This window comes from Crocodylus siamensis, chromosome 1 (assembly GCF_052110815.1).
Source record: "Crocodylus siamensis isolate JL-2025a chromosome 1, ASM5211081v1, whole genome shotgun sequence".
Classification (NCBI taxonomy): Eukaryota; Metazoa; Chordata; order Crocodylia; family Crocodylidae; genus Crocodylus; species Crocodylus siamensis.
In genome coordinates, this window is record NC_143395.1 from 224,896,811 (window position 1) to 224,924,028 (window position 27,218).

Sequence of the window (27,218 nt, forward strand, 5' to 3'; positions counted from 1 at the left end):
TTTATTGTTTTGTAAATTTGTACATGTATATAATCTATGTTCTCACCCTTTAATGGTTTTGTTGTAATAATAAATTTGTATATAGTTAAGGAATCGATTGACTGGGCCTGACTCTGTAGGGGACAGAGGTGGCCACTGGGCTGTTGTTTCCCTCCACAGCTGCCCTGCTGATAATTCCCTCAGTTGGAGAAGGGAGCACACACCTGTCTACACCTGGGCTACACCAGCATGCTTTGCAACCTGGGTTGGGCTATGCTGTCTGCTCAGAGATCAGGGCTGGCTTCACCCCTCTTCTTCCTAGCTGGAGCAATGAGGGCTGGCTGACAAGGGATGGGAGGGAGCAAGCCTGGCTGGGGATGCAGCCCAGTCTGCAGGGACAGAGGGAGGGGACTACCCCCTCCCCCCTCCAGGCAAACCCTGGCTAGGGCCTGGGGCCAGGGTCGTGGCGGTGAAACACCCCTTCCCCTGCTCAAACTTACTGCTGACTGCAACTGTAGAAAACAAATCCTAGAGGCACCTGGAAACAGTAAGAAGAAGTGTTAAGCAACCCTGCAGAGTTCTGCTACTATGATTTTGGACCACAAATCCCAGAGACCTTGGGGGCAGCAGAAAGAGGAAGTGAACACACAGCCCATGCTGGCTACATGCTAGAGACACCTGTTCTAGCATCCCCTGACTTCTGGCCTGAGCCACTTCAGGCATGTGGCTGCATTACCTGAATCAAAGGTAAATGTCTGTTCACTTCTGTTTCAATTTAATTTGTGCAATTTAAAGTAATCTACAAGGACAATTCAGCTTTGGGCTTTTTGACTGTCTGTACTTAGCCATAGAGTTGCATGCTTATTTGGGAAGTTTGACCACAAAGTTCTGGGTACAAGGGAACTTTGCAGACTAACAAGAAGCACTCTCCCTCCCCTTCTCTCCCTCACTGTGTGTATATATGTATTTTATGTGTTGAGAAAATTATTTTGCTGATTATTTTCTTGGTCATGGGGAAAAAGGTTGAGTACTCTCCTGGAAAACGGCACCTTAAGTTGAAACTCAGAACCGATTTTCCCATAGGAGACAATGTTATAAATGTGAGATTGGTTCCTGAACCAAGCCTTGTTACCCTATTTTCACCAAAAATAACCCAGAATTTTGTACTCAGTAAATTCTAGATGAGTAACATAGCATTATTAATGTATTTATATTGTAAATACCAATCATATTAATTTGGAAGGACTTCTTTAAGGTGACTTTGCTGGACCTTTTGAAGGGCTCTTGGCCGGAGTCTTCTCACGAGTCTTGGCTGCAGGTTTTTCTGGAGTCTTGTCTGCTTTCTTAAAGGAAGAGTCCAAGGAAGTTTGGACAGATTTTCTCCAGGGAGTTGGGCAACGCAGCAAACTTGTTCACTGGTGTGACATCGTGTCGGATCAGGGGTTGTAAATTTGAAACTGACTTCAGAAAGTTGAAACAGGGTGTGAATTTATAAATGTTAAGTGTGAAACGTTGTAAGTCAAAATGTTGTAAGCTGAGGACTGTCTGTACCTTCAACTTTGCCAATTTCTACGTATCGAATTTTATGTATTGCTTTCCATCTTTGTTTCCTACTGAGTGAAAGTCACTGAGAAAACCTCATTGGAGCTGATGGGCAGGTTATCCATCTTTTCCTCAAGTCAAATGAGGGAACAGTTAAATGCCTCTTTGTTCAGAAAGAGCAGAAATGATGGAATTTGTCACCTGATCCACTGGCCACATGGAACGGTCCAAGCAAAAAACACAATTTAGCTGGGATTGAAGTGATTTCTCCAGTGTAATATTTTCCTAGTGTAAAGCTTCTTTTTAGTAGAATATGGAACACTTCTGTGACCTGTGGTAGATTAGATGTCATACTTAAGACTTGTTTACCATTTAATCGCATCTTATCAGTAACCCAGCCAAACGTTCGTGCAATTAATAGCACAATAAAATGGAGTAGACCACAAAGGTATTGCACAAAATGTGTAATAACTTTGTGGCGGGTGCCATCATACCTTAAATTGAATGTGTGATCAGGCTTACTGGGGATCCCAGACTTGGGAGGCACATCAGAGCCTTTGACTCCGGCATGCCCCTGAGGCTGGGAGTGCTGATTAACTGACTGCTGCTCCCAGATTCTGGGGTACCCCTGGCTCTAGTACACCTCCAAGGCTGGGAGCAGCACTCAGCTGATCAGAGCTCCCAGCCTTGGGAGGGTGCATTAGAGTCCTCCACTCTGATGCACTGCCAAAGCTGGCGGTGCTGATCACCTGACTAGATTGCTAGTTGCCAGTGATCCCAGGTGGCCCCTGCACTAGCAATATGATGTGATTGAGAATGATCCCTGATCCCACAATAACACCTCCTGCCAGGCATGTATAGCATGGTAGGGGGTGTGATTGTTGGGATCTGGGATGAGATCCCATCATGTCTTTAACTGAATACGTGCCAGGGGGCACAGGCTCTTCAAATAATTTACATATTAGTATACTTATTATGTGACTTGCTTATTCCACATTGCGCGCTCTCTCTTTCTCCATCTGTCTCCCTCCATTCCCATCCAGTCTTCTCCTTTTCCCTCCATACAACAGGCTATGATAATCCCAATCCCACTCCAAAATTTCCATTGTCATATCTGGTACTCATTGATAGACAATACAGGGCTGTGGTAATTAAAAGACCTATTACTTAAGGTCTTTTAATTAGTTCTCTATCCAGCAGCTATATTCTGCACATGTCTATATCTCTATTTGGTGGCAATCCTGAAAGTTGCGCTCACCTAGCACTCTGCTGGCTGGCTGCATAAATGGAAAATAGTACAGATAAGCATCTGGCAGACCAACTGATCAGTCACTTGAGGAACAGGAAAAGGAAGCTTCCTAGAGTGGAGTCTTCCTAGAAATGAGTCTGTCCACTATTTTCATAGATTCATAAATGTAGGGTTGGAGGGGACCTGAGCAAATCATCAAGTCCAACCCCCTGCCATGGGCAGGAATGAATACTGGGCTCATATGACCCCCACTAAGTTAAGTTCATATGACCCCAGCTAGGTAGCAATCAAGCCTCCTTTTAAAGACCCCTAAGGTAGGAGCCAGCATCACTCCCTTTGGAAGCTGGTTCCAGATCCTTGCCTCCCTGACTGTGAAGTAGTGCCTCCTGATTTCATAGATTTCATAGACATTAGGGCTGGAAGGGACCTCAGAGGATCATCGAGTCCAGCCCCCCGCCCAAAAGGCAGGAAGTCAGCTGGGGTCATATGATCCCAGCAAGATAAGCATCCAATTTGCTCTTGAAGGTGTTTAATGTAGGTGCTTGAACCACCTCCGATGGCAGGCTGTTCCAGACCGTGGGGGCTCAGACAGTAAAGAAATTCTTCCTTATGTCCAGCCTGAAATGGTCTTGTAGTAGTTTATGACTGTTTGCCCTTGTCATCCCTTGGGGTGCTCTGGTGAACAAACATTCCTCCAGATACTGGTGGTCACCCCTGGTAAACTTGTAGGTGGCCATCAGATCACCCCTGAGCCTGAGCTTTTCCAGGCTAAAGACCCCCATGGCTCTCAGCCTGTCATCGCAAGGTCTGTTTTCCTGACCTCTGATCGTGCGTGTGGATCTTCTCTGGACTCTCTCAAGCTTCTCCACATCCTTTTTGAATTGTGGAGCCCAAAACTGGATGCAGTACTCCAGCTGCGGCCTCACCAAGGCCGAGTACAAGGGGAGATTGACATTCCAGGATTTGCTTGAGAAGCATCTATGAATGTCTAGCCTGAACCTACTCTGAATCAACTTGTGACCATTATTCCTTGTTAGTCCAGGAGGCACTCAGGGGAGCGGGGTCTCACCCATTCTCCTCTGGTCCTCCCGGTAAGTTTACAGACTGCCACTAGATCCCCTCCCAGCTTTCTCTTGTGAAGGTCCAGGTCCCTTAGCCTCTCCTCATAGGGCCTCCCCTGCTGTCCCCTGATCATGCGAGTGGCCCTCCTCTGGACCCTCTCCATGCTGTCCACATCCATCCTGAAGTGTAACGCCCAGAACTGGACACAGTACTCCAACTGTGGCTTGACCAGTGTCGCATAGAGGGGGAGGATCACCTCCTTGGACCTGTTCATGATGCATCTGGATATATGACAAGGTGCAGTTAACCTTGCTGACCGTGTCCTCACATTGGCCCCCCATGTTCATATTAGAATCAATAATGATTCCAAGATCTCTTTCTGCCACTGTGCTTTCAAGTTCCACAGCCTATATGTATCCTGCTGGTCCTTCCTGCCCAAGTGCAGTACTCTGCACTTGTCAGTATTGAATCCCATCCTATTCTCATTTGCCCACCCCTGTAACCTGTCCAGGTCCAGTTGTATCCTGTCCCTCCCTTCTAGCATGCCCACCTCGCCCCAAATCTTGGTGTCATCAGAGAATTTGAACAGGGTGCTTTTCATCTCCTTGTCCAAGTTGCTGATAATGAGATTGAATAATACAGGCCCGATGACCGAGCCCTGGGGGACCCCACTGACTACCTCCCACCTGGTCGAATATGACCCATCCACCACCACTCTCTGGGTGCAGCCCCCTAGCCAATTTGTGACCCATCTGACTGTGTAGGCATCAATGCCACAGTCACCTAGCTTTTTAATGAGAATGGGATGGGAGACAGTGTCAAAGGCCTTCCTGAAGTCCAGAAAGACTACATTCACCGCAACACCTGCGTCCAACGATTTTGTGACCTGATCATAGAAGGCTATCAGGTTGGTCTGACAGGACCTGCCCCTAATGAACCCATGCTGGTTGCCCTTGAGTATCCTCCCCCTTTCTGGTCCCTCCCAGATGTGCTCCTGGATAATCTTCTCAAAGAGCTTCCCCAGGACCAAAGTAAGACTAACGGGCCTGTAGTTTCCTGGGTCCTCCTTCCTCCCTTTTTTGAAGATGGAAACCACATTGGCCCTCTTCCAGTCCTCTGGCACCACACCAGAGCACCACGAGTGCTCGTAAAGCCGTGCCAGGGGTCCCCCAGTGACCTCTGCCAATTCCCTCAGCACTCTGGGGTGGAGATCGTCAGGACCAGCTGATTTGAACACATCCAGCCCCTCCAGAAGTTCCCTAACAGAGTCCTTCCTTACCCTAGGCCTGGAGGAGTCATTTCTGAATCTGTCTTGGATTCTGTTGGAGGAGATGTCCTGTTGCCTGCTTTGAAAAATGGAGGCAAAGAATTTGTTAAAAAGGTCTGCTTTTTTATCTGGTGCAACTACCAGATTGCCAAGCATATCCTGCAGGGGTCCCACATTGCCCGGTGCCTTCTTTTTACTCCCTATGTATTTAAAAAAGGACTTTTTGTTGTCCTTGATCATTGTTGCTGTCCCTAGTTCCATCTCCACCTTAGCCTTCCTAACAGCCTTCCTACAGACTCTTGCTATGGAGGTATAATCCTCTTTGGTGATAGCCCCCCACTTCCACTGGATGTACACCCCCTTTTTGGCTTTCAGATGTTCCTGAATGCCTTTGGTGAGCCAAGGGACCTTTTGAGCACTCTTGCCCCCTTTGACTCATGTTGGGACTGTCACCATCTGGGCTCAGAGGATCGTCTCCTTAAGGAACGACCACTCATCTTGGACATCTATTTTTCCTACTTTCTGGGACCACAATGCATCTCCTACCAATCTCATCAACTCACTGAAGTTGGCCCTCCTGAAGTCAGGGGCTGCTGCCTTGCTGCAGGCCCTTGACATCCTGCGCTGGATGATGAATACTTGTCTCTCCTATGCTCGGCTCTAATTTCAGGCAGCAGACACAGGAAGTTGGATGTATCAGAAATCAGGAACAGGGAATTGTGGGTGAGACTGAAACATACTGAAGGGAGGAATACAGAGTGGAGGGAACTTGGCCTAATGCTCAGAAGAGCTTCCAAGCTAAGGGAGTAGGCTGGAACGAGAAGGTGGCCCTTGGGGCAGGACTATCAATTATCAGGTACCGCATAAGAATAACGGGAAAATGTTTTCTGGGGGCTAATGTATCTAAACCAGTTGAAAATCTGTTTTTATGAGGTGCATCCTTATACTGTGGTGACCATTTACGTGTGTTCTACCCTGATGCTCACCCAGGGAGGGTTTTTTCAGAATCAAGAGCCTTCTGTGAAAGGGAAGTTGTACCAACTTTGGAAAATGTTACACAAGAAATCAACAATACCCATCTTTCCATTTCTGGTTTTACAGGCACAGGGCATAAATATGGAAGATGATAGAATACTAATGTCTGAGGCTACTGAGAACATTTATATATAAACCCCAACTATCTGTAACTACAGAGACAGGATCCCAGTCACCACCTGTAAGCCTAAGAGTCCCACATAAAACCAAGCAGATTTCAAAGCAAGTTGAAAGAGAAAATACTCCTTACCTCTAAAGATTTTGGTTTACAGAGTTTGTTCTGTGGGAGGGGAAAAAAACAAACTGTTATATGACAAAGCCAAATATGGTGAAAAGTTTAGACAAAGTTACAAAGGAATTAAGACAATAGGATCCACCCTTCCCCAACTGGGCTACAGGCGGTGCCTCAGGAGTCAGGAACAGACAAAATAGTTTGGGGAGCTCTGGAAATGCAAGCATCTGCTGCTGCTTCGGTATGATACACAAACTAGGCAAATCCAGCATACCTTTTTTTGCCATCTTGCAACCTAGATATGATGAATGCAGTTTCTTCTCTTAATTTTGATTTTGCACTCAACCTCATTATGGCAATTTTTAATTTAACTAAGTACAGTATGTTGCTCAAGAGAAAAACTTGACCAAGGCACCACCCAAAGTAGTGCAACCCAGACACTGGGTACAGAGAGTCATGGAGGCTGCCTGCAAGCCACAGGAAGTGGCTGGAAGAGGGGAATGTTAACTACAACTTTTTTCTTTTTTTCATTTTACATTTCCAATCTTTTGCCAGTTTTTTAACCCAAAGCAGTTTTTGTCCATGTTCTGGTTCAACCTTAACACCTGAAGTTGTATTTTTACATGAATCTTGTACTAAAGTGTGTGGAAGGGTGTTTGCTAATGCCCACAGTCATACGCACCTTCAATAAATATAAAATGCCGCCAATAACAGTAGTAATGACAATGCCGATGGCAATGCCGATGGCAATGCCAGTGCCAGATACAGCAGAATTTGTTCTTTCTTCTGAAAAAATATATTTTGGTTTAATTTCACATAATTAAATAAAAGAGCTTCATAATAATTCATAATATTGCAAATTAATGCTTACAGTACCCCCCAAAGTATAGTAACCTGTCCTTTTTTAGTTCCAATTTAGAATTCATAAATTTGTAATGCAGATAGAACCCACCCTGGTCTGTCCATTAATATTTGATATCACAGTCTTAAAATCAAATACTTTTAATACAAGCTCTAAAATTCTGCCATCTTAAAAGAATACCAATTTAAAATGACAAATCCAAATAGTTGAAAGCATGCCACTTGTTATTTGCTTCTTTAGTCTCAGTTCTGGGTATTCTGTTACAGAGTGTGTGGATGGTTTACCCAACAGGCTGGTTAAAAGATGACATATCCTGGTCCTGTAAACACTCTCTGGTGTAGTAACCAGTACCACCAATAGTTCCTCTCCTCACCTTTTTATGGAACTCTTAGTAACTGCTAGCAAACTTGAAACAGATTTTTACGTTAAAGAATAACAACTGTCACCTAAAATTCAACTGCCAACTACTTGAAAGAAGACCCAAATAAAGGGCACCATGAATGGAGAATAAACTGTGTTGATAAATGCATATAAGCACTTTTTATTCAGTTCTACTTTACTGGAACAAGTCATGGAAAAAATCTAGACATCACTGTGGATAGTTCAGCTAAGCCATATGCACAGTGAGTATCTGTCAAAAAAAAATTACAGTATTAAGATTGATAAGGAAAGGGATGGAGAATCACTGAGAACATGGAATTTTGCCTTCATCTGGAATACTGTGTGCATTTCTAAATGCAGTAGAGCATTGATTACCTAAAACAGTGGTTCCCAAACTAACAGATTGTACACCACCAATTTAAAAACAATACAACATTAAGTACCAAATTTTTGTCATATAAAGTAATTATAATAAATCTGTTAACAGGTTGTCTGCGTACAACTGGTGGTATGTGTACCACATATTGGGGAACCACTGATCTACAATGACAATTAGTGTAACAAAAGTTCTGCCTCTGGTAATGTACACGCCTACTGCATTACACAGTACCACCATGTCTTTGCTGTACATTACAAAAATTAAAGTATAGTTTTCAGTACTTCCTAGTGTGGTGTTTGCTTATCCAGAAAAATTGACCATCCAAAATGATCATGACACTGGTTATTCCAGAGAATCAATACTGTACTGTATTCTAAAAGAAGAAACAGCTGAATTAGGAACATAGGCACTGACTTTTTTTTTTGCTTACAGACATAAAAAAACAACAACAGTGCTTTACTTCTAACTTGGCACATTCCTGTGCTGAGCCCCACGAATGCCCAGAGGAGACAGCACAGTATTTCAACCCTGCTCTGTAGCATCTGTAAGGATGGGGTTCTTTAGTAGGGCTTTTTTGGTGCTTTTATCTAATAGCTGATTGAATCAGCTTTAGCTAGAAATGCCAAAAAGCCCCCCTGAAACACTCGATCTTTTTAGACATTCAGAGCCAAGTTGAAGTAATGTGCTGCTTCTTCCGATAGAGCAGAGGCAGGCCATTATTTCGGGCAGAGGGCTGCTTACTGAGTTTTGGGAAGCTGTCAAGGGCCACATGGGCAGCCCTGCCCCTTGACAGGTTCCCTGCCCCCGCTCCCTAACCCCTGAACTTTGCCACCCAAAGTCCCTCCTACTGTCCCCAGAAGTACTCCTTTCAGCAGGGGGTTTTGCCATATCGGAAGCAGAGTGGCATCTCCTCTGGTGTGTTCCCGTACTTTGCTTCTTACCCAGGAGGGGGACGCCCCACGCCCCACACGGCACACCACAGTACCTCCCCACCCCCCACAGCCTTTCTAGCCCATCCTCTCTGCCCGCTCTTTGTGCCCCCTCCCAGTAGCAGGGCTGGGGGAGGCGAGCGCAGCGGTGCCCCTCTGCAGGCTGCACATGTGCCAGTTGGATGGGGTGGGGCACTCACATGTGGTAGCCACCACCGCCAGTGTGCCACTGCCACTGTTGCTGCGCCCCATGCCACTTTCCCACAGCTGGTTGCACATGCAGTTCCACAAGCTGCTGATGAGCAGCACACAACTGGCCAAGTGTGAGGCCTGTCAGCAGCCCACAGAGCCACGTGTGCAACCAGCTGCAGGAAAGTGGTGGGGGGCACGGCAGCGGCTACAGCAGCACATGGAAGTGGCAGCAGCAGCGTATAAGCCCCCCACTCCTTCTATCCATCTGGTAAACCAGGCAGTACACATGTAGCCCGCAGGGAGCACCGCTGTCCACGGCCCTCCACCCCTGCTCCTGAGCTCAGGCATAGACACACCAACCCCCCTTCTCCACCTGGTCCTCCCAGCCCCTTCCCTCTCCCCTGCCCTGCCCCTTCCCCCCACACACACTTACCTGCTGTGGGGGGAGGGTTTCTGTGTATGTTTCTGTATCTGCATATGTCTCCATGTCTACTGCCTACCCGGCAGAAGCAGGCCCATGGCACTGCGCGGCTCTTGGGGCAGCAGCAGCAGAGTCCAGAGTCCAGCCTGCAGCAGCAACTGCCTCCGCCCCATGCAGAGGTCTGGGGGGCACATGCCCCCCAGGCCTCCACCAGGGAGCACAGAGCAGCAGGAGCCACTCCCCCACTCCCTGCACCCCCCCGGACAGTCAGCTCTTGTGGCTCCCTTCCACACTCTGCTGTGTCTGCCCCTGGCCCTACCCCAGCTCCAACAACACTCCCTCCATCACCATGTGGGCCTTGATCTGCCTCCCTCCCCCCACCCCTTAAAAACAAGAAAAAAATATGAAGAGGTACATGAGCTGAAACTTTCAGGCAGAATGGGTACACTTGTTAAAAAAGATTGTTAAAAATCCCTGAACTAGCACAATTCAAATACCATCTCCATGCAAATACTTCACATATATACATTTCTACACCAGATGCCTCTCTCCCAAATTATTTTCCATCAATCTGACAAAGTGCTCAACAGTTCTCATCTTAAGACAGTATCAGAAACTCTAAACCAGGTCCTACTTCAGTCTTTTAAGCACCTTCATTTAACAGCTACAGCTTCTCAGGTGCTACTGGATGAGGAGATTGTGTTCTGTAGGTGCCATTACAAAGGAAGGAGATAAAACTCCAAATGACTATTCTCCTTATAATTTATTTATGTTATACTTCTATTAACCTGAATTTCATTATATATTTTTTTGGCCTTTGGCCAGAAAACCCAGGCAAGATATGGAAGCAATAGTGGTAACTTCCTCGGAAAATGAAGGGAAGGAAATAACATAAAAGAGTTATCACAGCTGCAAATGTGAAATACCCATAAAATATAGGTATGTACACCCATGCATTTATGTTTGATAAACAGACTGCTATAATAGCATAAAATCTAAAAAAGCCAAAACCCATGATTGCCAAAAGTAACCATTTGTCTTCCAGGCCCTCATCAGGTGTGCAAAGGCTGTGGCAGCCAAAAAAACTTCTCCCTCAACACAGCACTGACAGTCTGAGCCTGCAAGTTGCTGGGCACTTTCATTTCCAACTGAAGTCAGTAGGTATTGAGAACTCTCTGCACCACATGGGACCATGTCCAGAAAGAGTTGCTGAAGGACAGACAATCTTTTGAGGTCAGTAAAGTGCAAAAATCTCAGCAGTCAACAAGGTAAACCTGTGTGGTTTTTCTGATCCAGCTCAATATTTCTCTAATAACATCACAATATTTCTTCCTCCCCATATCTTTTGAAGGACTCCTGAGAGAGAATTTTCCTTGACGTTAGACAAATTTAACCGTTTTCTCCCAAGGGAGGTCCAGCAATGGGGAAATCACAGCAACTTACCAACTTGTAAAGTCGTTATAGTCAGTTTTGTGTACTGAGGTGTTGAAACATTACACAGATATTCTCCCTGGTCATCTAGAGTCAGGCCACTTATCCTTAACTTATATTTATGTGGCTTGTCTGTGTCCAAAGAGAACCTCTGTGGCAGAAGTACAGAGCTTCTTGATGTGCTGTTGAAGGATGTCAGAACAGAAGCAGATGCACTTTTTATTGCTTTCAAAGTAATAGTGTATGAGGAACTTTCTTCAGAAACTTCACATGGGATTATGGCAGTATCTCCTTCACTTCTACAAAGTAGATCTGAAATATATAATTAAAAGCATTACCTGTTAAATGGGAATGCAATAGTCAGAGGAAGCTATTGTGAAGAGCAGTCAGTTTTCAGAGCATTTTCATATGATTTAGTGCCTCATTATCAAAGAATATTTGAGCATATCGATATAATTGTGTTGAAAGCTTTCCCAAATGTATGCATACAAAAGCCACTTCTTTACAGGATATTTCAGGCACTGTAGTTGTAGTCCTAATATTTGTTAAAATGAAATTAAAAAACCCATCTCTTACTAAAGGTTTCAAATATTTCCTGTTGGGGTTTTTTTGCTGTGTGTTTTCCCCCCTTCTGTCTCCCTGCATAATAATGTCATCTTCTAAAAATCAAGCACTGAAGCTGATTGGCAATAAGAGTTCGTGCTCTTGCACCTTCGCAGGCAGGTGTCTTGTGCCAATTTGATCTCTATTCACAGTCTAAACCAGTCAGTCATTCTCAATCATGGTGCAGCAGCACCCTAGCCTGCTGTGAGATCCATTCAGTGGTGCTGCAGGAGTGCCACATAATATTAGCATTGTTAGGTGTGCAAACACCTACATGATTCACAAGATAAATCCAGACATTTCAAAGAGAAATTAATAGCGACAAAGACTTTCTGACCTATTGCAGTCTTTCTGAGTTTTTTGCAACAGAAAAACTGTTCTTTGTTTAACAGAGTAAAAAATGAGTGAAAGCTAACAACTGGCATTTTCTGAGGGGTGTCTTGAGTCTACATAGGAGTGCCCTGTGTCAGGAAAAGTTGAGAACCACTGATCTCAACTGTGTGAAGTGCAAACAATAAAGACCACAGAGGATGCCATAATTTGGACTTTTACATATTTTCAGTTAACGGTTTAAATTTTTATAGCAAAGGTGATTGATTTTATTTAAAATAATATTAAATTGATTTAAATATCATACAACTTTCAAATGGGTAAGGATCATTTCTGAAAATATCTGGATACTAATCTTTGTTTCTGTGCTCAATATTTTACTTTAGTCAACTATATAAAAATAAACAAACACTGGGTGGGGGGAAGCCTCAACTAGCAGTATTTCACAATTCCTAAAGCAAACAACAGCAGTGGAAATAACTCATGACATGTAATAACTACCAGGGAAATAGATAACATTGAGAAAATGACAATTTTTAATTGTATTACCCTTGATCTTCATTTTGGGGGGAGGAGACCAGGAAGATGCTGTACGTCAGCAAGAACTGAGCTTCATGCCTGGCTGTTTTACCATGAGCCATGACCGAGAAAGACGTGTGCCCACATTGCAGCCAGGGGGAGAAGGACAACAGGGAGAAGTGGTGTTGGAGTGGACACAGTTTCCAGTTGTCCAGCCCTGGTGCATCTCCCTGCAGGCTGGAAGCTGTGCCCGTACCAGCACAAGTGTGGAGAAAGCCCCCCTGCCACTGATACACTGCCAAAGCTGGATCAGAGCTGGGTTGTTCAGGCCCATGTCTGATAAAGATTATCAAACGCTGGCCTATGCCAGTAATTTTTAACCACAGCAGCCTGGGGTTCCTTGAGATCCTTTCAAGGATGCTGCAGATGCCACACAATGTTAGCACAGCTACGTCTGCAAATAGGATTCACAAGATAATCCCAGAGGGCGCTTATACACATGCAGAGAGGCTGTAATTACAGTGAATCGGAGCAGACTCGATTAATCGAGCATAGGGATACTGATACATATGACGCTTCGGGCACTTTTTTATTTAGATCTCTTGTAGCCAGTCTAATTAAAACACCCAGAGATTTCACATAGGATTCCACAGTGTTAAATACATTCTGACGTGTTACGGTCTTTCTGAGTTCTTTGCAAAATAAGAATTGCTCTGTTGTTTTTCTGTGGTTAAAAAAAGTGTGAAAACCAAGAACTGGCATTTTCCTCTCAGTTCCTTGAGTCTAAAAAGTTTGAGATCCACTGTACCTTACATAATGCTTCCCAAATCTGGGCTGTCACATCTTTTAGATAGAGATGATCCTGCCTTGAGCAGGTACCTGGACTAGATACACTCCTGAGCTCCCTCCTGGCACTACTCTTCTCAAATTCTATTCTGAGTGCTGTTATAGTATAGAATTACTGCAGTGTAACCAAGCAAGACAAGCTGCATGCATGGTCACCTCCAGCTGGCCATAGCAAAGGTTTAATATTTGGTGGAGTTCTGTCACAATGAGTTTGCACTGACTTCCAAGTTATTATATGACTGTGTAACAAACTCAGAATTCAAGTCAGGCTCACCATGGTCCACAAATTTATTTGCCGAACTGTTCTGTCTTTGAAATGATGCAAAAATCTTTATTATGCAACGTAGGGCATATAAAACTGCTTATATGAATCCAACACAAAGCAAATCAGGTGTAGTTCACAGAGACCTCCTTGTGGAATGATTGTCAGTGAGTCATTTCTATTTCACAGGCTGGCTGGCCATCCCAGCTTTCTGATTATCTGAGCCATGTAACCTTAGCCGAACATGATGCAACTTTAACTCTCGTCTCATTGCCAAGCCATCACCATGTAGATGCACTGCTTTCCTTATGGACCAGGTCTTCAGAAAGCTCTTCTGCACTTTATTTGGTTCAAGGAAAGGAAAATAGTTCAAACCCACCTGCCCTCTTCCAGTCAGCAGTCCAGATCTGATCCCCAAACTGAATGCGACACACATAAGAATAAGCTTTGTCTGTAATACTCTTCTCACTTCTAACTGAATAAAATCCATCCTGTGTTCTTTCGGTTCTTGTGTCTTCCCTTGATATACAGCAGTCTTGCCATGTAATATTAGGCTTAGGATAGCCAAGAAAGGCAGAACATTTCAGTTGTCCCTCAGAGTCTAGTTTTTCATATTCCATTGCATAATGAGGGGGAGCTATAAAGACAAAAATGTAGAAGACAATCTCCAGAGCAGAGCTAAACACAATTATATGCATTTACTTCAGATTACAAGGTGTGTTTACATGTTCATTAATGTGCCATAGCTACTGCACATTACTTTAGTACTTGCATAACTAAATACTAAATTCATGCACAGTAACTGGTGTTACTGCGTACTAGCACTGGTGCACAGCTTTTTAGTGATGCTAACTGTGCAGTAGCCTAATACTACTGTGCAGTTAGCATCTCGTGTAGACGCACCCACACTGTAGCGTTCACCTCACTCACATTTCACTGACTTCCAAACTCCCCTTGGTATCCACACTCTGTACTGATGGCCATCCAGTATCCAGTTCCCTCCCGCCAACCTATAGCCCTGTAGTAACTCTCACCTCCAATTATGTGGAGAAGTTCTCAACCTCTGCTGTAACTTACTTGTAATATATTTTGTAGCTGAAGTGCAATGGTAAAGTACAGAGCTGCCCAGGAGTGCAGAACCTCAGAGTCTGGGGCAGGGGTTGGGCAACCGGCCCACATGGCTCCCCACAAGTCAAGAAATTTGGCAGCATGGGAGCAGTGGCAATTAATACCGCCACCGCTCCCTGCTGCCAAATTCCCACACCCTATGCAGTAAGATCAGGACCAAGCTATGCCCCCTCGCTCCCCCTGCATGGCTGAATTGGGGCTGAGCCACATTCTACCCCCTACCCTGTACCCACATGGCTGGATCAGAGCTGGGTCATGCCCCCTACCTCTGCCCCACACCTGCAGCTGAGTCAGGCTCCTGCCACACCTGCCCCACACACTAGATCAGGCCCACAGACCAGATCCAACCTACAAATGGACCAGGCACTGCCAGCCCATGGGGCAAAAGCTTGGGCACCACTGGTCAAGGGTATTTCAATGTCAAGTGGCAAAGAAAATAAAAGGATTTGCTGCTTGAATGTTCACGTGTTTTAAGTCTTTTGCTGACCTTGTATGGACAGTTTGACATCCATTTCTGTTCTCCTTTGTTTTGTCCCCACATAGCAAGAATAGAAGCCCTCATCAGTCGGGTGTAGTTTACTCAGTTTTAAGGAGGCATTTCCATTGGGAATCCCCTCGTGAAAGAGGGCTGTTCTACCCCGGTATTGAAAGTCTTGGCTTGCTAGTTGGTCCTGCCCACTGTAGTAGCTGTGCACGTTTTGGAGTTCTTTCTTCCAGTGAATTACTACTTCTTCACCATGTGGAAAGGAGCACGGCAGAATGCAGTCTTTGGAAACCTGCCCAGTTACTTCAAGTCCTGTAAGTGCGGAAATATTTATGAACAAAATAAAGAGAGTAAACTAAGTGAGTCTCTATGCTTTCTTCCTTCTCAAATTTAAATCCAGCCAAGCTGATTCTTTACTTCTAGCAGGTTTCACTGCATGTTTAATCATCTGTTCTTCTTATTGCATCACAGATCCCTGGGGCAGGACAGGGGTCTGCAGTCATAGTCTCACTATACCACAACCCAGCACGGTTTTCACACCAAAACTTACCTAAAACTACAGTACATGCATGCAACAGGAAAATGAGATGGAAGTGCATCTTCATGTCCTCCTATCTTCATAGTAGTTTTGCTTCCAGCTAATAATAAAAAGGAATACATATGGTGTAAATTCCTCTGCAATGCTTTTCCTTTCCTACCCTTAATTATGAGCATGTAAAATATACAACGTTATTTCTATCGTATGTGCTAGGGCCCTTTAGAGACCAAATACAGGTCTATGTTCCTGTAGACTCTGCCCACTAAGGGGGCTACTTGATGGGAAACTAGTGCATTTTTGTCACACATTTGTGTGGCTTAATGGTGTCACACATTACACGTATGCCAGTTTTGAGGGTTTTAACTGAGTTTGCATCATTGCAAATTGCAATGATAATGATGCAGCTGTTAGCAAGCCCCTGCCAGCCATGGAAGAGGTGGGTAGGCTCTGCAGAAAAAAAATATCAGGCCCCTTGCCAATTTTGCTTTTAGCAGGCTCCTGCAGCCAGCAGGATGGCTAGAGCTGTGTGGGAACAGGCTGGTTTGTTCTTGGGGCAGCATGGGGAGGTGACAGGTGAGTAGCTGGGTTTCTGGTGGCTGGAGAAGTTGGTGGAACAGTGCATAGGGTGCAGGCATGCCCAGATAGGCTGCTAGCTAGCTGGATGCTGCCCCAGTTTGGAGGCACCCAATCCAATGCTTCCCCAAGTCCGCTTGGGCTTCCAGCACCCCATGCACTGTCCCCAGTGCCTTCTCTGGCCACCAGTACATCCAGCTTGCCCCCTGGGGCAGCATGGAAAGGTGGCAGGAGGGCAGCAGGGTGTGCAGGTGGCTGGAGAAAGTGGCAGGAATGGTGCGTGAGGTACTGGAAGTCTGGGTGGGCTTAGGGAAGTGTTGGATCAGGCATCTCCAAGCGGGCGCAACACCTGGCCAGCTAGCAGCCTGCCCGTACTTCCAGCACCCTGTGCACAATCCCCGCTGCCTTCTCTGGCTGCCAGCAAACCCAGACACCCTCCTGCTGCCTTCCCGTGCTGACCTAGGGGCAAGCCAGCCTGTATTCAGGCAGCTGCAGGCATCCTGCCAGCTGTAGGCACCTGCTGAAACCAGAAGTAGTGAGGGGCCCAATCCTTTTTCTTTTTTTTTTCCAGCAGAGCCTAGTCACCTCTCTCACAGCCAGAGGACAAGCTACCAGCAGGCTGAGCAACCCCTGAGTCCTTCCCTCTCCAGCAGCAGCACTCCCTAGGGCTGCCCAGGCAGGCTGATAGCTGGTTGGGTGCTGCCCCAGCTCAGGGTCAGGGAAGAGTTGGATCAGGCCAGGTGCCGCCTCCGAGTTGGGGCAGCACCCAGCCCGCTAGCAGCCCTGCAGGTGCCACTGCTGTGGAGGGAATGACATGGGGCCCCTGCAGCTTAGGGGCCACTCAGCCCACTAGCAGCTTGCCCCTCAGCCGGAGGCAGGCTCCAGCTCTGACAAAAAAAAAAAAGGATCAGGCTCCTCACAACAAAGTGATGGAAAAATTGAAATGGGTTTCAGTTAAAAAACAACCATTTCAATTTAGGGAGCAGAGAATAAAACCCTGAGGACTAAACCCTATCAAACGTACAACCGCCCTAAATCCCTTATTCTGCAGCTTTGCAGGTAAGTAGAAACTTGTACCAACATGGAGCTCCACTGGCTCCAAAATGTATATATTTTTAAATGCACTGATTCTCAAAATATTCCAGTAAGGCAAGGAAATCTTATTGCCCCTACATTTACCAATTAAAAACAGAATCAGAGAGCAGTCAACTGCTGTACCCAAAATCATGCAGGAAATCTGTGGTGGAGCAGACTGAAGCCCAGATTTCCCAATTCCTCATATAGTTTCTTGAGTCCCAAGCCATTCTTTCCCATAATGTTATGTGATCTGGGGCCTCACTAAGCATACATATAAGAGGATGCTAGTCTTAAATATTCAAAATCATGATTGGGGCCAGAATTTCATGAATGGCTTTAAAACCATGAGTTATTCTATATAGGGATATTCTAAATCATGGGGGAATTTACTAATTTTCTCCAGTGGACTGTGAGTAAAGTTCCCATTCTGAGGTCATTTCTCAGCATCCCCACCTCTCAGCATTGATTGGCAGAGAGTCCTGCCCCTTAGCCCTGATTGAGCGAGAGGCCCTGCTCCTCAGCTCTGATTGCCAGAAAGGCCCAGGTGGGGGAGGAGGGATAATGAAGTAGAAGCCATCTTGTCTGACCTTTGTGCCACCACTTCAGCTAGAGTCTTCCCCTCCAAGCAGTGAGGGGAATGTGCTAGCATTTTATTTTTATTATGGGTTTTTTTGTTGTTGATTTTGTGGATTTTGCAAACAATCCCAGATTTCGTGGTTTCCATGAAATCAGAGAAACTACATATTAAATAGGTCCCTAATGATACATACATACATGGTTCCCTAATTAATACATACATACATACATACATACATGCACATGCACGCGCACACACACACACACTTTTTTTTACTGCCTTCTGGTCTTTGGGTTTCATGTTTTCAAGATGTTCCCTGTAACCTTGAAGATCGGTAATGTAATGTAAAAATAAATCAGAACTGAGACTATGACACGTCTGTGGGAGCTTGGGCTTTTTACAAACTGCCAGAAATCATATGAGTTGCAATACGTGACAAGAGGTGGTAACACTGAATCAAACAGAAGTTCACTGGTGGTTCCAGGGAAGAGGGGAATCTAGCTGGTGGCTGGGAGCCTGCAGACATGTTCCCATAGCACTGGCCACAGCTCTCTGCCGGTGCTCCCTGTTTTCCAAATGGGAGGCGGAAAAGGCAGCAGATGGAGCTTGTTCGTGGGGCTCCCCAGCTGGTGCTGAAGGGTGGGGTGGGCGGAGCCTACCTAGGGAGGCTCCAATACATATGCCCCACCCTCCAAGGGGCTGAAACCCCCCCTACTGAACTCCCTCCACTCCCTTTCCCCCCTCCCATTCTGAAAACAGTGACGGGCTGGGAGGCAGAGCAGACAGAAATTACAGAAGATGGTACATTTTGAAACATCTTTATCTGAAACTCCATGCAGTGAGGGGGTCAGATTTTCACCCACTCAGCCATTTTTATGCTGTTTGCAACTGTGTGCTTGTGTTTGATCATGGCTATAAACTGCTTCCTGTGGCCAGATAAGACAAAAATTGTCAATTCTGTCTTCACCCTTGTTTACATCTCTGTACATATGGAAAGGGATCAAGAAAGGCTACTTAACTGAAGTACCCAGAACCAGGCAAGGGGTTGGCAGCTTGTTGAGAAGATGCTTGTTTTTCCATGAGCTGGAGAATAAGCCTTCATTATTGTTACAAAATCATAAATATTCAAAATTTGAAAGCTATGCTAATCAGAGCTCAGATAGAAAGAATCAAACAAAAGTTTGATACCATCCAGGTGGGCTCAGTGGATAATCCTGGTCAAGGAGCATATATGATGGTTTCTGCTGGAGTCAGAGGCCAGGCTGCAAAACCTGTGATGACTCTGCTGATCTTTTATATCTAGTAGTATAGACCCTGTATCTCTTGCAAAGTCAATCTCCTAATATATGAAATACTGCCATATTTTTAAAACTTGACCTCAAAAGTGATCTGCTTTCCCACTCATTCTTAGATAGAAGAAAATGAGCCTTTAACTCCATAGACTTTCTGACAGTCCATTCCTAGTATCTGACAAAGTAGGTTTTGCCTACAAAACCATGCCTCTCTAAATCAGTTAGTCTCCCAGATGCTGTACCTTCTGCCTATCTTCTAACAAGGCTAACCTCTGTACTCAATCCATCAGTTATAATATATAATTATAGAGAAAATTCCAAGCAAATTTCTGCACCTCCAAAATGAGATACATCCAGTGCACCAAATGCCCTGATGGAAAATATGTAGGAGAAACAGAACAACAAATTTGTACCAGAATGAACGCACACTGAAAATCTATCAAAGACAAGAATACCCAACTACCTGTGGGACCACATTTCCCCACTCTCTCTCCAATCTCTCGGTTCTAATCCTCAAAGAGAATTTACAAAACACCTTTCACAGACAAGCTCATGCACTTCACTACATCAGTCTCCTGGATACACAAAATCATTCACTAAATATAGACATTGGATTTATGCCACATTATAACCTGCCTAACACCTGACTCCCAGGTAAACCCTCCACTTTTTGCCAGCTATTCTCATTCCCCTCCTCACCTCTGTCTCTTATCCTTTGGCTAGAGCTACATTCATTCCCCCTTACCCCACTCCCCACCTGTCTCTCACCTGCAGACCACCTCAACTTACATTTTAACTGACTGGCTTTCTTGCACCCATAATGGCCTCTGCCTGCTTTACCACTCTATCCAGGAAGAGCATAGACCATCTGCAGACACTTCCTCAGCCTGACGAAGGGCATTGGTGCCTAAAAGCTCATTAAGAAATTTTTTTCTGACTATCTGAGTTGGTCTAATAAAAGATATCGGATTTACTCAAAGAACCTTGTCTGCCTATGTCCTTAGAACAACACAGCTACATCCCTGAAGCCATTTTAAAACAATTTTAGCTTTAGGTAGGAGGTTTCACCCAAATGGTTTCCAAGAAGGAGCAAGTCCCTTCAAAGTCCTAGGCAGGAGGAGTTAGGATTCTAAATAACGCTGCTAAAATCTAGTGGTACAGCTGTTGCCAAAATCACAGTGCTTGTAATGAAGTTTTCTGTGAAAGAGTTGACATGAAGTCCGAGTTAATGAATCTACAGAACATGCATCTGCAAATACAGAGATATTTTTGCTAGAAAACAAGGGTTGGTCAGGCTATGACGCGCCCTTCCTGATAAAATATCAGTCCAGAATAACATATCAAAATCCCTGAGATGATTTCTGTAGTATCTTACATTGTTTACAACAGGTTCCAGTTCAAAGACTGTTCTCTAGAAACCTGTAAGAATTTAGTTATTTTGAGGATCTGGAAATGTGGTACTTGTATTCTTACATTTTAATGCATTTTAAATCTAGGTATGTAAGGTGACAGTCTTTTATTTCGTATTTCTCTCCATTTCTTAACAAAGCTTGTTTCATATTTAGGCAGCTGAGTGGGATTTTCATGCAATCCTACCTCTCAGGAGAGGAAGAGCCAGGAAATCTAATGTTAACAGAGTTAGATGATAAACAGATTTGAAACCTTGGCATTTTCCTCTCATCCCAAGCCAAAGGGCGTGGACAGTGCACAACAGGGAGGTACTAAGATGGTAAGAGATTCACAAATAGGGATTTCCTTCCTTCCCTCTGAGAAGCCCAACAAACTGATACATACTGGTTCAAGTAATAGTGGGAGGCAGTTTTTTCCCCATTTGGCTTAGCAAAAAGCATGCTATTGCTTTATCCAAAACCATGCTGCAACAGTTGTCCATTCAGTTGTTACTACAGTGTAACATACCACAATAAATTCTGCTCTTAAAATCTTAAGAACAGAAAAGAAGCAGTAGTCAGCCCAGAATGAAGCAGCCCATTTGCTGCGAATTTCATGCCAAGAGCTTATGTAGAAGGGAGCAGTTAGCTGGGTATTATCTGTGAAGGTCACTGGACTTTGGAATTCATTTCAAACTTCTAAACACTGCATACGTGTATTTCTCCTCTGGAAGTTCAAAAAGGAGTGCAGTTTTAGGCTTGGAAAACGTGTAAATTAAATTTTATAGAAACTCAAACCAGCATTACCCAGAAAATCTTCTGCCATTGAACAGTGTACAATTAGAACAAAAAATGCCTACGTAATAAAACTATAACCAGATCTTAAACTAATAGAGACGTGTTATTTCTTGATATACTGTAGCATTCCATGTTGCATTCTTTCTTTTAAATTTGGGAAATGCAATCATATAGCCATCATTATTTTGCTTTCTGTAATTGCTTATTTGCTTTAAATTTTGTTTTGGCTAACAAAACATACACATAAACAACATTCTCTGGTTTCTATTTGATGTACTGGGATACAGCAAAATGTGAGACATTTGTTACAGGTTACTATTTAAATAAAATTCACCAAAGTGAGCAAATTTCATGTTATGAAAGCATGAATTTCATAGAGAAATCAAAGAGAAATGGGTAGTATTTTACTACCTTTCCAAACTCTTCTTTCAGCATAACTACTGTAGATTTGGAATTAATTGAATTTAGGGAAATAACTTGCTATTTTTATGTGCTTAGAAAAAAGAAGATGGGCTGGTTTAGTTTGTTTTATTTAGCAGAGAGCATTTCAGCTTGTTGTCTTATTCTGATAGTAACCTAGCAACAGATTATTAAAGAGCTTGTAAAATTTTACAAGAATTAGGGCTGTTAAGGTTTTGAAGAGCTTTACAAATAAAGTAACCTCAAAATGCTTGTAGGTAGTCAATGAGGCAGTTATTTGAATACAAAACAAGGTTTTTTTCTTTCAAGTCTTACATTCCAGCACAAGGAAACTGTATTAAATACATTGTCTATCTTAGCATGTGCTCAGTCATGGAAACCAACTCTGTATTGATTTAATGCAGCCAATGCTCTGTGTGTGCATGTGTGTGCATACACATGCATGCATGTGTTTGTCCATCTGTCTATTCATCCCTTAAAAATAGGCATTTGCTCCCCCAAGAAGGAATGAGCACTGGGTCTGGAGGTACTGCAATAATAGGCTGGCCTCTTGAGCACTGGGCCTGGAGGTAGTCCTAGACTGGCACTTGAAGAAGCCAGAGCAAGCTCCAACACCCTCACCTGGTGCAAAAAAGCAAAAAATGTATCTTGCTTGCTACTAGCCAAAAGACTGAGGAGGAATAAGGGCGCAAAAGCAGCCCCCCATTGCCACAAAATTGATACAAGGATAGCTTAGTGCAGCCCATCTAAATAAGATGCATGATAGATGATAGTGCCCACTGGACACAGTCTCCCGCAACACCCGCTCTTTTTCAAGCCAAGCCACTATGCTGCATACATTTCAACTTTCTTGTCACTCCAACAGCTGAGCTGTATCTTTCTTTCCCATTTCCAATTATTCCAGTTTTTTCACCAGCTTTAAATACCTGGAAAACATCACCAGACAGGGCCTCAAACAATTCACCCAGAATCCCTTTGTCAGCCCCTCTCTCAGTCTGTCACATGTTTAGCAGGGTTCCTGGTTTTCTGTTTAAAAATCCCAAATTCTTTTATAAAAAATCCAAAACTCTGATTAAAAATCCAAAGTTTGCATTTTTCCTCAATTAAAATGAAACACCTTTCTCTCTGTGTATATATATATTTATATATAGGTATCAGTTGAACACAATGTTTTATTGATATATTTACAATTTTAAAGCAATTAGGAGCTTACCACTGCTTCAAGCTTTATAATAAAATAAATTCTAAATACCTATATATTTTGGTGTTTGATTTGGGGGTTTTTTTTAATTATGGAAAATCAGAGTTTCCCGTGCCATTGGTGGAAGGCTGGGGTAACAGGGTTTAGCCCAAACACAGGTAGGGCTACAGGGCAGCCTGGGCACAGGCAGCTGCAGCTAGTGGGGGAGGGGCATGCACAGATACACAGCCGCAGCCTGCAGCAGCCTGGTGGCATGTAGAGCACTTCTTACCACAGCAGGTAAGTCTGTCATGGGGAAGAGACATGGGGGTGCAGATCAAGGCCCCCATGGTGAGGGAGTGCTCAGCACCCCTCCCCCCCATAATATTTTCTCCTTCCTCCTATGCCCCCTGCCCCATTCTCTCACCAGGACATGGGTCTAGTCACAGCTGTCCCCCCACTGCTTTGTGGTCCTGAGCAGCCCTGATCATAGAATCACAGAAAGCTAGGGTTGGAAGGGACCTCAGGAGGTCATCTATTTCAACTCCCTGCTCAAAGCAGGACCAACCCCAACTATATCATCCCAGCCAAAGCTTTGTTTAGCCAGATCTTGAAAACCTCCAAGGTTGGAGCTTCCACAACCTCCTGGGTAACCTGTTCCAGTGTTTTACTACCCTCCTGGTGAGAACATTCTTCCTAATATCTAACCTAAACTTCCCTTGCTGCAACTTGAGACCATTGCTCCTTGTTCTGTCATCTGCCACCTCTGAGAACAGTTTAGCTCCATCCTGTCTGGAACCCCCTTCAAGTGGTTGAAGGCTGCTATTAAATCCCTTCTCAGTCTCCTCTTCTCCAGACTGAATAAGCCCAGTTCCCTCAGCCTCTCCTCCTAAATCATGTCCCCCAGCCCCTCAATATTTTTGAGCTGGGCATCCCATGCTCCTGCCCCACACCCATTCCCTCTCTCACCGTGGGGGCTTCAATGTGCACCCCCTGCGCCCCTTCCTTCCCACAGACTTATCGGGACACTGCTCTCCATGCTGCCAGGCTGTATTCCTGGCTGTGTGAATGTTGCGGCTGCACACACGCACATGGCATTTCTTGGTGACATTGGCTACATGGGTCAAAAAAAGCCGATTGCTGATAATAGACAGACAAGGTTCTTTGGATGAATCTGGTATCTTTTATTAGACCAACTTAAATAGTTGGAAAACAATTTTTAAGCAAGCTTTTGGGTTCAAAAACCCTCTGTCAGGCTGAGGAAGTTTCAGCAGTTGGTGTGTGCTCTTTCTAGATGGAACAAAATAAAAGAAGCCAGAGGCTGGGCTGGGCTGTATACAAGACAGGCAGTCAGTGAAGATGTAGACTGAGGAGTCAATGGGTGAGAGACCAGCTTCTATTTGTCTCTTCAAGAGAAAAATAGATGACATAAAGGCATCCAGTTTCATATCAATAGAGGACAGAGGACAACCAAACTGTCCTCTATGATGGCCACCCTACTCAGGGGACAAGGACTTCTATTACTGTGACTTGCCTCCTGTACACCCTTGGTAGAGTTTTCTTCAGCAGTGCTCACCAAATGATATGCACAAAGGTGGGGTCAAAATTTTAGTGCCACAGAAACAGTATGAAAGCGTTTTTTTCCAGAGTAGAAAAGAGCTGTCAGTAGGATGATGCCCAGATTCTGTTCTTGGGCAACCAGAGAACATCATTCCTAAACTGTTTGTGAGCTATGCAGAAGGCTTGAGAAAGCAGATGAGGTAAGAGACTTATATTGATCAGCATGACCTTCAGAAGTCTTAGAAACCTGATAACCCAAAAGGGCAGCAATGAGTTGGAAAGTGGCAACAGTGGTGTGCATAGCACCACAGAGCATTTATAAAAGTTTATACCCTAGCTCAGGGCTGGCCAGGCATCAGCAGCATCTATGTGTGGCACACGGCAGTTAAGGGGACAGGCAGCACAGGGAAGACAGGGGAGAAAGCAGCGGCAGATCAGGCAGGGCAAGGAGATTGGGTACAGAGCTAATTTGTTCCACTCCTGCCAAAAACGTTGGCCCCAACCTAGGGTGAACACCCGTCAGTAATTGGACAAGACAGTCCCGGAATGGGAACATCAAGTCCCGGTCCCAGGCTGCATGACTCCAGGACAGCATTTGTCCCAGATTCACAGTATCATGTGCAGGAATGCAGGTTTTTCATTCACCGCAGAAAATGGCAGGTTTCCCCTTGCAGGCTGGCAGCATTCCAGCCTGCAAGGGACTGCTGGGAGTGGGATGCAGGGGGCACCCCATGCATGCGCATGCCCCCACACATGCACCTGACCGGGAATACAGCCAAGCAGCATGGAAAGCTCCCTGCAGGTAAATCTATGGGGGTGGGGCATAGGAGGGGAAGGGGGGCGCAGATCAAGGCCCCCACAGTGACGGAGGGAGTGGGGCAGGGGCCAGGGCTGGGGGCACTGTCTAGCCAGGGCAGCGCCTGGGGCCTGGGGCCAGGGCATGGAGTGGGACAGAGTCACCGCTGGGTGAACAGGGGGCACATGGCTGGCAGAGAGCTCCCAGGGGAGAGGCAGCAGGGTGGGAGCCCCAAGCTTGCAGGAACCAGCCAGCATCCATCCCTGCTACACTCAGCTTTGCTCTGGCCATGCTGCTGGTGGGGATGGGCAGTAGGGGGCTGCAGGCATGTCTCGCCTTTCTGTTTTGAAAAATGTAGTCACTCCACCCACACTGCCCTGGCTTGTTCTTTCTGTTACCACAGCTGGTCCAAACAATCAGGGTTTTGTTTGTATAAAGCCAGCTAGACAGCTTGTCCCTCCAAGCCTGGCTGTCCTGCAAAAATAGCTCTCTCGTGGTTTCCTTCCAGGGCTAGGTTCGCCCTAGCAATCTCACTTTATACACACCCCACAAAGAATCTCAAACAATAAATCATGCCTTTCCCTCCCCGGCCTCCCCCCTTCTTACAATCAGTTTCTAGGAAACACATACCTCTACGGCTTGGTTTCCAGTCAGTCCGCCTGTCAAGTGTTTTACCTTGAGTGCTACCTTAAAATCCATATACGTAACCTGTCTGCATGTGCCGGTGCCAACTCCTCCCACAGGTCAAGCCTATCCCATGTGCTGCACCTGACCTTGCAGCCTAGCTGGGAAGGAACGCACACTGGGTGCACTTTAGCTCCTATCTGGAAGCACCTAGATATGCCCTTACTGTTCCTTGGGATTTGAGTCATCATTTATGCAAAGTTGCCAGTAAGTAAAATGAGAGGAAAGTTCAGAGTTAACTTCTTTTATATATAAAGGAGAAAGAGAAAAATAATTCTGAGGCTATGAATGTATTGATTATAAATAAATAAATAGAGAGAGAGAAATATAGATATATTTATCTATATAGAGAGAGAGCTAGCTAGCTAGCTCTTGCTCTCTCTCTGTGCTTCACAACTTCAGCGGCAGCTAACTACTACTACATAGTTTGGAAGCAGGTTTCTTTCTTTCAAAGGTGAAAAAAAAGCATAGTTGTTTGGCTGGATTATTTCTTTCCTACACTAGCATGCAGGCTGGATTTATATAAATCAAAGGCTAAACAAACCATGGTTTGTTTGTTTTTCCTGGTTTATTCCTCACCTACAGTAGTGTACAGGTTTCAGTTATATATATCAAAGGCTAACAAAACCATAGTTTTGTTTTGTTTTTTTTGCTGGTTTATTCCTTGTCTACGTATAGGCAAGGAATAAACCAGCCAAAAAAACTGCTTTGTTTTGTCTTTGAAAGAAAAAAACCTGCTTCCGAACTATGCGGTAGTTGCTGCCGAAGTTGGGAAGCACTCATTAAAACAAACGTTGGAGATGATTGCCAGGAGGAGCCCAGCCAGGGCACCGCAGCACCCTGAGGTGCCTTGAGATGCTTTCAAGGGTGCGGCAGGGTGCCAAACACTGAGGCAGCAAACCCGATTCAGGAGGGAAACGCAGAGATTTCTGCGCTGCGGGCCGGGATCTCTGCCACAGAAGCTCCGCTCTCTGTCCCCTCGGAAGAGAAATGAAAGGTGCGGGCCCCCGGCCCGAGAGCACCTGCTGCGCCCACCTCCAGCCCTGCCGTGGTACGCACTTACCTGCGGCCCGGCCAAGCCTGGCGCTGGAGCAGCGGGCTCCCAACTCAAGTTGCTGCGCGGGCTGGAGGTGGCAGCTCGCGCCGTCCCACCCATGCGCCTCCAACCACGACGACTAACAGCAGAGGGCGATCGCACTTCG

At 45.1% G+C, this 27,218-nt stretch overlaps 1 protein-coding gene across 7 annotated transcripts; it reads right to left on the reverse strand.

Annotated features, from left to right (window-relative positions):
* Positions 1-1,170: 1,170 nt before the first annotated feature.
* Positions 1,171-27,218, reverse strand: HHLA2 (HHLA2 member of B7 family). 7 transcript variants are annotated; one of them, XM_090058099.1, is made up of 9 exons: positions 27,080-27,218; positions 15,684-15,771; positions 15,137-15,445; positions 13,901-14,158; positions 10,974-11,273; positions 7,049-7,152; positions 6,385-6,414; positions 5,112-5,175; positions 1,171-1,852 (listed from the first exon to the last, which is right to left on the reverse strand). In XM_090058099.1, the coding sequence occupies exons 2-8, from the start codon at positions 15,736-15,738 to the stop codon at positions 5,128-5,130; spliced, it is 1,104 nt and encodes a 367-aa protein (XP_089914225.1). In that variant the 5' UTR covers positions 15,739-15,771; positions 27,080-27,218; the 3' UTR covers positions 1,171-1,852; positions 5,112-5,127. The 7 variants fall into 7 exon arrangements, with proteins under 7 accessions (XP_089914225.1, XP_089914216.1, XP_089914198.1 ...); XM_090058090.1 differs by having other exon boundaries at positions 1,171-1,440; positions 5,112-5,178; XM_090058072.1 differs by having other exon boundaries at positions 5,112-5,178.